The sequence below is a fragment of the Staurois parvus genome, unplaced genomic scaffold (assembly GCF_062004578.1).
Source record: "Staurois parvus isolate SC_StPar_1 unplaced genomic scaffold, SC_StPar_1.0 ptg000264l, whole genome shotgun sequence".
NCBI lineage: Eukaryota > Metazoa > Chordata > Amphibia > Anura > Ranidae > Staurois > Staurois parvus.
The window spans coordinates 7,900,115-7,912,972 of record NW_028318060.1 but is presented as its reverse complement, the minus strand read 5'-3'; the positions used below and the strand labels follow the sequence as shown (position 1 = coordinate 7,912,972).

The window sequence follows — 12,858 nt, the reverse complement described above, 5'->3', positions numbered from 1 at the left end:
ATTGTAAACTGGATGGTTTCATCAGAGATCTCTTTAGCAGTATTTTACCATAGTTCCCAACTGTCCCTCCTTAGAGACCAAACCTCTGTGTCCATCTTACAGTCTTGGTTGTCCCTCTTTTTGGTCTGATGTGTATATCTGTGTACAAGATGTGCTATTTTGCTACCAAAGGTGTGTGCTGCAGTATATTTTTGTCCAGCCTCAATATCGCCGAGTTTGTTGTTTTGAAAAGCCAATAAAAGAAAAGTAGAGGTAAAAAAGCACTTTTGTGGTTCAGCCAATCATATTCTGCAAATTAGATCTTTGTGGTCCATGTAATCAGGGTCAAGGTAGGGATGTGTCCTTTGCTCTACTGAATGCTAAAAAGTATCCACCTTTATCATTTCAGAAAGTTGGGAAAGTTTTGTTACATTTTCTCAGATATTGGTAAGGACATCTTCAATGCTGGATTGTAAAGAATGAATGTTCAGGTTGTGGTGGCCGGGTTTAGGGCACGGCTGCCAGTGGACAATGGTTGGTAAACTGTTATTTGATATTCCTGCTGGAGTCGTAGTGACTAAGCATGTTGGTCTGTCAGTGGTTAACAGTGGTTCTGTTTGGTATTAAAGGTTAACAAAACTAAAACTGATTTAAAATCAATAAAGGGGCAGCAGCCCAAACTTTCCCACAGTCCTTGTTGTGTGTTTATTATTTAGGTATGTTGTTATGATATGATGGGTGTTAATGGGGCGTACAATCCCATGTTAGGGCCATGAAATAAAAAAAATAGAAAAATGTATGGTCATGTGTCAGACAACCAGTAAGTACTGTATTTTACACAGTAGGGAGTCCTGGTGTAGTGAGGTGATGCCTGAAGGAAAGCTAAAACCCCAGCTAGATAGACCATGTTCACTGAATTTCCATACTATATTTTTATGTTTTACATTGTACACATGCATATTCTTTGTGGCTAGGTCTGTTCAAATAGAGAAATAGACAGAAGGATTGACTTTGGACTTACCTGGTGTGGATTTTGAACCAGGCTTTTGTGTTAGGCCTCGTGCTCTTATTACTTCAACCTCTAGCTGTCCTTTCTTATCTACCATGCCAATTTGTATGTCACCTGAAACAAAACATTTTTGATTTCATTACATATAACAAATAATAAAAAACTATCAAAGTATTTTTTTTAAAAACTAAATATTTAAAGTTTAATTCCAACTCTTGATAGGTTTTAGTAGTAAATGCAGCATAAAGGCAGCAAAGAATTTCTTATATTCACCTTGATCTAACAACATTTTGTATTAATTTGTACATTTTTTTGCTTGTGACCCATAAATCAGTCTTCAGCTTTTAAAAGAGGAATTATGTAAAAAGGGATTAAAGGAGGAGTCTTTCTTAATATACCTACACACATTTGCTGGAACCATCTGCTTACAGTTTGATCAGACAAATAGAGAACAATCATAACACTCTAAACCCTCGCATTCTGCTTCGATTGGACAGGACAGATTTTCCAAACTGATTTCTTTTGTTTTTCCCCTAAAAAGCCACCAACTGAGAACTCCCCATTCATTGCTGCCTAGTAACAAACAAATCTGTACAGACATAGTTCAAGACTAATAATATGGTTCATTGGGCGTACATGGCTAGCTCATATTTGGTTGAAGTAGGCATCTTCTAAAGCCTGGAGGTCTGATTTTACCTTTATACAGCTATTATATGATTACATTTGAGCACAAGCAGAATCCCTGATTTAATGTACGAGCATTATAATGAAGCTAAGCAGCAGACAAAATCTCATTCTAATATGTTATAAGGAATGCTAATTTAGCAAACTGATCTCTATTCCCAATCTTTCAGAATGTCAATGTGATGTCTCACAGATGTGAAACCAAAGCAGTGAATAAATCATAGAGTTGCATAACTTACATCTTCCACTGTTTTAATTATAGCCAAAAATAAGAATCAAAATCCAAGCAGTATTCACACTTAAAGCAGCATTACAGGCAAAACGTTTTTTTTTTCCATTTTGGATAGGTCATCTGTGTCCCATTGTGGAGATTTCCCCTCACTTCCTGTCCAATACAGCCAAATAGGAAGTGAGAAGAAATCTCTGAATATTAAGTATTCCTAAGGGATCCCCAGGTCAATAGAACAAGTGTCCCCTTTGGAATATTTCCTCTCTATTACTTTTCTGGGGACAACCTAAAATTTAGGATTTTCTTTTACTTTCTCTGTCAATGTTAATTGTACACAGAACAAATAGAGAGTATGAATCTCCTTAACAGGAGAGCTGGGAGCGATAAAAACTAACAAGCACTATAATCCCTCTGCACACTATCCAAAACTTTAAAAAAGGTTTGCCTTTAGTTATACTGTCACCTATATTTTTATTTTTTGTTTTTTTTTTCTTATGAATAATGCATTAGATATTAGAACTATTCACTTTGCACAACTGTACATCTTTCTTAAACTTAAAACTATGTATAAATAAAACAAAAAGGAAAAAACAGGATTACAGATAATATCTATGTATAATGCACCATAACATTTCAAAAATTGTTTTGCTATTGTCGAATTTGATGACATAAGTTCTAATTTAATGACACAAGTTCTTATTTATTTATCAAATGTTAAAAAAGATTTGCATTGCACTTTTAATTAAAAAGATTACAATTACTATCAGTTTAACTTAAAATTTATATTTGGTAGATATTTATTATTTTTTTGTTCATAGCTCCTTAAATTTAAATCCACTACTTCAATTGTGAAAGACTATTCCTTGACGTTTTCCATTTTTATAGACTTCAAGGCTTTAGTGTAAATTATTGTTTATTCTAACTTCTCGAGTTATGCACAACACACTCCTGTTCAAAGACTACAGTTCCCTTTCATGCACTACTTCACAAGAAGTTAAACATAGTGTAAATTTGTGTCTGTTCAAATAGACAGCAGAGGGTGCCAACACATTATAAGAAATATTTGTAATGCATTACAGCAAGTATAACTGTAACATAATCTCCTTGAGAAATGTTCTATATATATATATATATATATATATATATATATCTACTCTGCTAGATTTGCATGCTGAAAAGACATACTGATGGGACAAAAATATTCAGCTTTTAAACACCTAAATTCACACAACTGTAAAAACTGCACTATAACTTCAGTGTAATTTACATCTCCTCCTTTTTTTTTTCCTTCATTAACATTATTACAGTGTTGCCCAACAAATATGGATCTTTTCACAATATGTGAAAGATATTCAAGGCTAAGTTCGAGTTTAACAAAAAATAATACATGCACATATGTTTGCAGGTACAAAAACGTGCATTTTTTATTTTTTTCTACAGCAGCCTGCAGTGATTATCAGATTATGAGGTATTATCATTGAGACTGCAATGCTTCTGGACCAGCGTTGTGTTGTGGCCTGCTAGTGAACTATATGAAATCATTCAAAGTGAGCATCTTTATGCCACCTGATATACAGTTATAGCTTTATACAGTAAACTACTTCCTGCCTTAAATTTTTTTTTCCGCTTTTAAGGCAAAACTATAACCTATGGTAAATCATATAAGTACAGTGCAGCGCTGCGAATTGAGTGAATATAAAAATAAATGAATATATAAAGTTCATGAAATCTTCATAAATATACAGAAAATCTGAAAAGGACTTGAAGTGAAAGTCTTCCTTATATTAAATAGGTGACTGGAACTGTGTAGAAAAAATGCGCACTCACCGACCGCTCATTAAATATGCGCATGTATATGATCATCAATCCAGGTAATCAGCAAAACACAGGATACATCTCTCACAGGTAGATCATCAGCCTTGGGTGTAGTGATATACAGCAGGACTCAGAGAGCACACTGAACCAGTGGATGGACAGCCTAGGTGAATGGGCTCCCTCTTCTGGATGCAAGATACATCTGCTGTAAATCTGAGGTGACGTCACTCCTCCGCTCCGTGCTGAAAAGGGTCTGGCTGCTGCGAAGGGTGGAGTAACGTCTGGAGCCTGTCCCTTTTCTGATCTCTGTTCAGTGTGCTCTCTGAGTCCTGCTGTATATCACTACACCCAAGGCTGATGATCTACCTGTGAGAGATGTATCGTGTGTTTTGCTGATTACCTGGATTGATGATCATATACATGCGCATATTTTCAACAGTTTGAAGAAAAAATTGTAATAGCGGCTGCTCGACCCCAAAATACAATAAATTCTAGAGAGATACCCCCTTGGGACTTTAATGCAACTAATAAAATACCACACATATATTCATATAAAAAAAAGTGTACCTTATTTTACAAAATTTCCTAAAACCTCATTATGTAGATAATAAAATCTATCTAGCAGCTCTGACATAGTTTATTCAACATAATCCTCTATGTAGGGCCAAAAAGCAAAAAAAAAAAGCATAATAACCCCAATACCTTGACGCGTTTCAATCATTCCAATCCAAGATCTCCAATCTCCGATCTCCAAAACCTTTATATTTTGTATCTATCCCACATTGTTAGGTGGATTTCTAAGGGATGTTTATTGGCATTTTGCTAGGGGGCGTTTTCTATTTTCACCCTATCCCTTCAAAATAGTGGTATTGGTATATTATATGTATATTCAAGATTTATAAGACACTTGTATGGGCTTTCATTATAGATGAAATCATGTGGGGAATTTGTGAGCACTTGAACTACACATAGCCCCTCCCCCCAGCAACATGGAAGAGAAATAGTAGGTTTATATTTTTCCTCTCTTTTCTTGTTGAATGGTTAGTATATTTTACTACATAGACAGTCAGACACACTTCTTTTTTCAATGCATGTTATTCATTAATTTTTCTGTTATATGAAAGCACTTATTACACCTCACAGAGTGACTTTGTTGCTGGTGTGAGGGCTTTGATCGACTTCTTCCTCCACCATCAATATTTTGAGATGTTCATGTGACCACTCGTATACCCTCAGTTTTCTCACAACATCATCCATTGAGGCACCGGTCTCCGTGGTGAACACCATTGTTTTTACGTCTGCTCTGATATATGCTGGTTGTCTGATTAATGCATTGTAAGTATTAGAGTGTGGAATATGTAATTATGATTGTTGGAATAAAAAAAATATATTTTATTAATCCTTTATATGTTTATTTAGAATTCTCCCTCTTCTCATGCTCCCTGAAGAAGATCTTGGATTGGAATGATTGAAATGCAATGGGGATATTAGGGTTATTATGCGTATTGTTTTTTGCTTTTTTCACCCTATATAGGGGATTATGTTTTGAATTGCTGTGTACCATGGCATGTACTGACATTCAAATTTGCATGTTCAGGACAATGTTTTTCTGTAAGTAAAAAAAAAAAGAGGGGGAAATCCCTCCTGCGCTGCCAGATGGCTAAAAACCCCACCTAGTGGCTGCAAACACCTGACTATAATCAAAATAGTGAGAAAAATAAATGAATGTGAATTGGTGTTGCACTACTTAATAAAAAGGTAAATAAACATAGAATAGTGTGCAGAGTGGAAATAAATGCTAAAGGAACAACAAGTGTGGAAGCAATGATGACTGTAACAAATATCAACAGGGGTAAAAATGTGGCCAAAAATGGTAAATGCACATGGTAATGGTAATGTGTCAATAGCACCTTTAGAAATATAATTACTGAGAAAAATGGTGACATGTTCAATGCTTATTTTACCCACTGTACAAATGTATACTTAAGTGGATCTATGTATTTTGCAAAAAAAAGTATTTAAAGATGAACTTGAGAACACAAAAAAAAAATTAGGACTCAGTGGCCTCAGCTCTCTAAATAGAAACACTGCTAAAAAAGTTATCAAAATACCTTACTGTTTCGCTGTTAATTATTCTGAAATCATAATATCTCCCAGTGCTGCTTGTAGCAACTAGAGTTCCCATAATGTAACAATAATTCTAACAGAAAACGTATCTGTGAAAGGTAAGAAAGGACCAAAATGCGCATGGAAGTCAAGTGTAACTATGGTGCAACACTGGCTATGGTTTAATGTTACTGCTTAATGTTTTTAATTCTATAAATAAGAGATGACATACGTGGTTTGGAAAAACATGGACAAAACTTGTGCTCACCATATTTGTTGTCTAATCCAACCAGACTCCAACTTAAAACTAAAGTGTTTAACTCCTTCCTGACGGCCATACGCATATATGCGGCCTCTCGACGGGTGGGCCTTAAAGTGTTACAAAACCCACAACAGTAAAATCAATCTGTATATGAAGTAAAGCATGCTTGTTATACTCACTGTGGAACTTAAGGGGTCAATCATCTGCATTGTGTAAAAAGTCTGTCTTCTCTGATTCTCCCCTTCTTCCACAGTCCCTGACTCATCTCCTGATAAAACAGAGCCTTGGAGGCAAGCTGCACATGTTCAGTTTGGTGTGTATTGCTAGTTTTTTTTTCTTGGAAGAGTGCATGTGATCAGCATAGGGCCAATCAGCACTGTCCAGACAGAGGGTCAAGGGTCTTGCAGTCCCATAGGACAGTGAGAGGAGATGAAAACTCCTCCTACAAGCTTGAACCAGTGCTCTGCTGGACACTGCTAGAAGTCACAAGACTGCTCTAACTGCTGATGAGAAAAGGTATTTAGCAGTTTATATTTACTAAAATAACTGCATTTCTATGTTCTGTGTAGAGTGGGTGACTAGATATTGTGAATGCAGGGTCCTGGGTTTAGGAACACTTTAATCCTGAGAGGCTGCATATCTGTGTACCCAAAGAAAACCAAAACTGTGCTGAGAGCGCACATCATGTACACTCCTGACACAGCGGCTAATGGAACTTTCCAATGTGATTGGCTGTCACAGTGGTCACATGATCAGCAAAGCCACCCTGCCTCCTGGCATCTGAAACCCCTTAAAGGGCTAGGAGGTGCTGGTGCCAAGGGGTTAAATTGCAAAACTGAGATCTTGAGTTCTTAAAAATGTAGATTGTGGGATGGTTTTGCTTAAGACAAAGAGACAGTCCACTTTGCAAGACAATTTTCTCTTAGATTAGTGAATGTGGTGAAAATTCACTTTGCATAGAATACCCACTCAAGTGCAAGAAATAATAAATGTGCATTTTTGTTTGCACAAGACTGGATGAGGGAAGTCAGCAGAGCTTCAACACATTCACTAAGTAAGGGAAAATTCCCTTTTCAAAGCAAACAGCCTATTTGTCTTTAGTAAATCCATCCCTATATGTTTTGTTTTGGTTTTGATTTGGCATCAGCTGGAAGCTCTGTTCTCCTCCCACAATCCAAAAACATATTGTTGTGTAAACTAGCTTTACCTAAACTGATAATATAATAGTATGTATGTGAATTTTTGTGTGAATGTTGTGACTTTTCTAGAGACAGACTGTAGGCTCCTTTACCAATGTAAATGGTGAAAAAAATATTCCTCAGTGTTGCAAAATATGTTATAACCTGTGGTTTAGTAGATAGCCTCAACCACAACACTACCTGCATGAAGTTTATATGTTTTATATGTTTTCCATGTGCTTGCGTGGATTTCCTCCGGTTTCCACCCACGCACCAAAGACATGCTGGTAGGTTAATAAGTGTACGTATGAAGGCAATTTAGAGATTTTAGATTATAAGATTCTTAAGGACAGGGACTGATGTGAATGTAGAATATTTAAAGCAATAGAAAAAATATGAGAAATAATAGAAATCCTGATAATAAAAATTTTACTAGGTGACTTATTTTGAGGTTGTACTGAGAGTATTTTCTTATGGCATTCGTTCAGTTGCTACTGTCTGGGAAGATGCAGTATCTATTTTTATTAGCAAAGCTTTTCAAAGCCCAGAAATTACTTCCTTCGTTTTCTTCCTGCTATCTAATTATTCACACTACTCTCACTAATTAAACAACTGTTTGCATAGACAACTTCTTGCAATGTCCTGTAGCCAATTAAGCCTTGTTAACCTATTTTAAAATGAATGCCATATGGAAGTATCAGAACAGCTAAGGTGCTAAGAAATAAGCAAAATATTTCATTTAAACTGTTCAATCAAACTGAATTGAAGCAGCTCAAAACATTGTAGAGATGAGAGCTTAAGGAGTGCATTTATTGAACAACAATAATATCTGATATAGGAAATTTTGATTTGTCGATAATACTGTAGGTTCTTCACCTTTGTTAGACACAGAACCTATCTTTATGCTATTTAACAATCTATTTATATAGAGTTGGCTTTCTTCATGTGTGCTTCCAAAGCCCAATGAATGTGTGAACAGTAATTTAATTGGTATACCTTCCATGCTCTCAATGTAGAATAATTTCATACTAAATTTCTCTACATACAAAATGTGCCTATGATACAAGAGTCTTTATCTAAAGATGAACACACCAAAAGCTGCATGTACCTTTTAGGAAAGGTTATTTTAAAGGGGATTCACCATGGTGCTGAGACCACTTATCATTAAATTCCATTTTAACCCTTTGAGGACCGTAAGGTTTTGGAACGCCTAAAGAATTAATTTTTTTGTTTTTAAAGTTCGTACACTTCAGTTGCTGTACCTAAGCCATTTCATGAAATAATTGGCAAAAAGCTAGATCCATTTGTTGTTTGTTGATAAGAACTAATATTTTGACTCAAACCAAAAAAAAAAAAAAGAGTTTTAAGTTCTTAATCAGATGATACACGCAATTACAAACATGGGACAAATACGTCCCTTGGTCCTCAAAGGGTTAAAGGGAAAAGGCATCTTCACATTGGCAGGAGGGGCTATGACTTGGTTGTTTTCCGTCCTTCTTACAATGGTAATGGTTAAGGTTGAGAGAACAGATGTAATCCACATTCATGTTGGACCGTGTAGAAGTAAACAAATTAGAGCCAAAGTGGGGCAACGCATTGTGTACTCACAAACCAAGCAGTAAAAGCCAAAGAGGGTGCAGGCACCCAGAGGTGACCAAGTCACGGTAGGCAGGCAGTGGAATAAGACCTGGAAGTAGATGATCCATGAAGTGCCTCAAAAAAAAAATTGCTTCCTCTAGGCTTAATAGTGGGAGGAAGAGCACAGAAAGCATGTGCACAACTCTTCAACAGTTCTTGATCTCAGTTCTCTCAGCCCTACCACTGTAAGATGGTACCAACTCTGAGGTAGCTCTTAGTTATTGAGCCTGACTGGTCTTACTCACTACCAGAAGCTATGCATTGGCTCTGGTGGCTGTACCATAGCTCTAGAAGTGCCCAATGTAGAGCCCAATGCTGAAAGTCACATTTCAGGCTCGCCTCACTACACTCAGAGGCCTACTCACTGCGTAAGTCTTCACTGATTGAGTTACACCAGAAGTGGTGTACAGCACTGGACCTGGAGAGTGCTGCAAGTGTCAATTTTCACATTCCAGGCTAATCCTGAAATATTCCAGTCAAGAGGGGTCAGAGTTCTGTTTCCAAAGCTGCTGCTGAGGATATGGTGGACTGGATAGCTGACGAGAAGAGACTTGCTCAAGCAGAATCAAGATTGTTTGAAGTCACTGAAGATAAACGTATATACAGTGTACCAAGTATCTAAACTGAAAAAAAAAACCCCTGAAAAATAAGAATAAAAAGACTAGCAAAAATATAGTATAGATTTTCCCAGCAGTCACAAGGAAAAGGCTTCCAATATCCTGGGACACTAGAAGAAAAATAAGACAAGGTGGTTGGAGGTTGGGTTATACAGGGGCTGGCTTAACAACTTGTTTTGTTTTCCAGGGTCCTAGCCTCCTGTATGTAGCAGTTTAACCTGAATGTTTGAAAATACCCAAATTCATGTGTTCCTCAAAGGATAATAAAGTAAAGAACATTCCTAAAGTCATATGTTAATAAGAATGCCTGAATACCTCACTATCAGTTCAGTATCAATGTTAGGAGGACTATCAAACTTGGGATGGTAGGACATGCTTTAATTCATCAATTTAACTGAAAATTATTTGTGTAACTGTCATTAATGAAGAAAATATGTAAATAAAACTTCCTAATTTATCAATGACAACTAGATTATCTTCTTGTCAGCCAAATATTAAAAAACATCTTTGGTCACCAATGGTCACAACATACTTTCATTTTATAACATCAGCATTGTAATAGCATTACAAACAATACACGTTTACTTAAATCTGCTCTCATGTTTTGAGTTCTGCCTGTCTGCTGACCAGTTCTTTCCTCAACTTCTGGGATTCCCTGCATGCTTTGTAGCGTCTCCTCTGCTGTTTACTTCTAATTTCTAAGGACTACACAGCCCATGGTACCTTACTGTACTGTACCTCCTGAAACTCTTCCTCTCAACATCTCTGTTCTTCAGGAGGCAGGCCCTGTGAATTCTGTGACACATCAGTGCCGACTCACAGGACATTGTAAATATGTGCAACAGAATTCAAAGAAGTAAATGTGTGGGATTCTTTACAAAGTTTACAAACTTCATGATTGTTTACATTAATTGGAGTAGGCTAAAAATAATTGAAATACAATGTGGAAATCAATACAATATATGCTTTTATCATTTTGAGCATAGATGACCTTTAATTTTCCACATGTTAGCTAGTTAGGGGAAATATTACATCCGGGGCAGCAATGGGGGGTTGAAATATTAAAGGAAATTAGGCTGTTCATTTTGCAAATTAATTTTCCCTTGGCTATGTCAATAGAGTGAAGCCCTGCTGACCTTCATCATCCAATCACATGCAAGTAAAAAATCTTTTTTTTAATTATCGCTGTAGGTGATCGGACATTCATCACACTCTATTTAGCTGCAATTAAACTTTTTCAACAAAACAGAACAAGTACAGTTGAATGCGACTAACCACGGGTGTAATATTAAACAACCACAGCTGTTTCTAAATAATGGACTGCCATTTTATTTAGCACTTACCCATAGCAGGAGTTGCCAGTGTCTGTCGGCCTACTAGCTGTGCAGGTCCAAGACCATCCAGAAAGTCACTAAACTGGCTGTCAACACCAAGCCTTACTCCTGGAAATATTAAACTGCAGACAAAAAAGAAGACATCCAGTATACATGTTACAGTTGAAACAAAATGCCTCTGTTAAGAGAAACATGTTCTCAAGGACAAAGAGTAATGTTCCTTCAGCATGACACTAAGAGTGAAAAGGGTGACATACGAAAAGTGCATAACTGTCTGTCTGCTTTACTTAAAGTGTTACTAAACCCACAACAGTAAAATCAGTCTGTATATGCAGTAAAGCATACTCGTTATACTCATTGTGAAACCTAAGAGGTTAATCCTCTGCACTGTATAAAAAATCTGTTTGATCCTAACTTCTCTGATCTTCCCCTTTTTCCAGTTCCCCCCTCTTATCTCCTGATAAGACATAACATGTGGAGTCACTCTGCACATGTTCAGTTTGGTGTGTATTGAGAGGTTTTTTTCTTGGGTGAGTGCATGTGATCAGCACAGGGCCAATCAACACTGTCCAGACATAGGTCAGGGATTCTACACCCTCCTAGAGCAGATGAAAACTCCTCTTGCAAGATTTAGCCAGTGCTCTGCTGGACACAGATATAAGACACAAGACCGCTCAAAACTGTTGATGAGAAAAGGTATTTAGCAGTTTATATTTACTAAAATATTTGCATTTCCATGTAGTGTGTACCGTGGGAGATCAGATATGGTGAATGAAGGATCCTGGGTATAGTAACACTTTAAGAACAGTTAGCTCATAAGGTTTCCAACTCTAAATATTTTCAGGTTACAGTATCTTGGTAGCACAAAGAAATCTGAAAAAATGTTAGACATCAGTGTATGAATTTAATCTTTTGTTTATCTAACCCTAAAAACACAATTATAACATACTGCAGACCTGTACTTAGGTGTGGTGGCTGCAATAGTTTCCTGTTTTACGGTTTTCTTTCTTTTAACCTGCTGATCCAGACAGCAATACACTTCCTGTCCTAGGATGACAATGCGACCCACCATACTGAAGAAGCACCTTTGTCACCCAAGGCTGTTCTCATGATTTAGACTACAAACACATACCTCCCTGTCTTAAAGGAGAAGGTTGGGAAAGCTGATAACATTGTTTGAGCTTTTAGTTCCGTACACAAGAAGTTTCAAGCATACTGAAATTTTAGCCTGTACTTGCAGCAAAAAAAACTTTGCCTAGAAAACAAATGCAGTCATCTAAGGATCAGTAAACTGCAATATATTACATTTATGTTCTTGGATTAAGATATATGTTCAAGACAATCTGTATCCACAAATAATACTGTAAAAACATTCTACTTCTCACTTTTCCCAAAGACTAGTGATGAAGTTTCCCACAGTAACTGATGTCTTTAATCTTGTGCAAAGGGCTAACAAAGGTGTCACTCTTGAAACTCCTATTGTTAAAGCCTAAATGCAGAATTTAAAAAAAAAAACACCACAAAATCAGCACAAGGGACATAACGTATAGTTAGTAGGATGCATCCCTTGTGCTGATGACTCTTCTGTTAGGTGAAATCCTCCTCCGTCCATGCCCCCTTATCCCAACCACCATAATGTTCCAGTGTGGCAGAGATTAATATAACTAAAGGACTGTCACAGGCTCTCACCAAGAATGCCCGACTATGCCTGCCCTTTCCACCCAGCTCTGCCATTCATAGAAGCTGTACTACAGTTTTATTAAATATTATATATATATATATATATATATATATATATATGAACAGAGGGAGCAGTCCTATAAATCATATACCTGTCCTCCGTTCATAGATCACTTTCCATTCATAGATGCTTGTTGTACGGGCACTTGTGATGAGATCCTGTGACAGACCCTTAATTCTATTAACCACTGCTGCACTAGAAGATTATGGACCGAGGAGGACTTCCCCTGAACTTCAGCACAAGGGATGTATGCCACTGCCCAAGTT

At 36.8% G+C, this 12,858-nt stretch overlaps 1 protein-coding gene across 25 annotated transcripts in view; it reads right to left on the bottom strand.

The window, feature by feature from the left end:
• RIMS1 (regulating synaptic membrane exocytosis 1) overlaps positions 1-12,858 on the bottom strand; it is a 438,679-nt gene that overhangs the window by 12,723 nt on the left and 413,098 nt on the right. For all 25 annotated transcript variants that reach the window (XM_089681365.1, XM_089681367.1, XM_089681368.1 and 22 more), the window contains 2 exons: positions 10,861-10,973; positions 1,001-1,102 (listed from right to left, as the gene is read on the bottom strand). In XM_089681365.1, the coding sequence (XP_089537491.1) occupies positions 1,001-1,102; positions 10,861-10,973 (215 nt within the window). The remainder of the gene's footprint in view (positions 1-1,000; positions 1,103-10,860; positions 10,974-12,858) is intronic.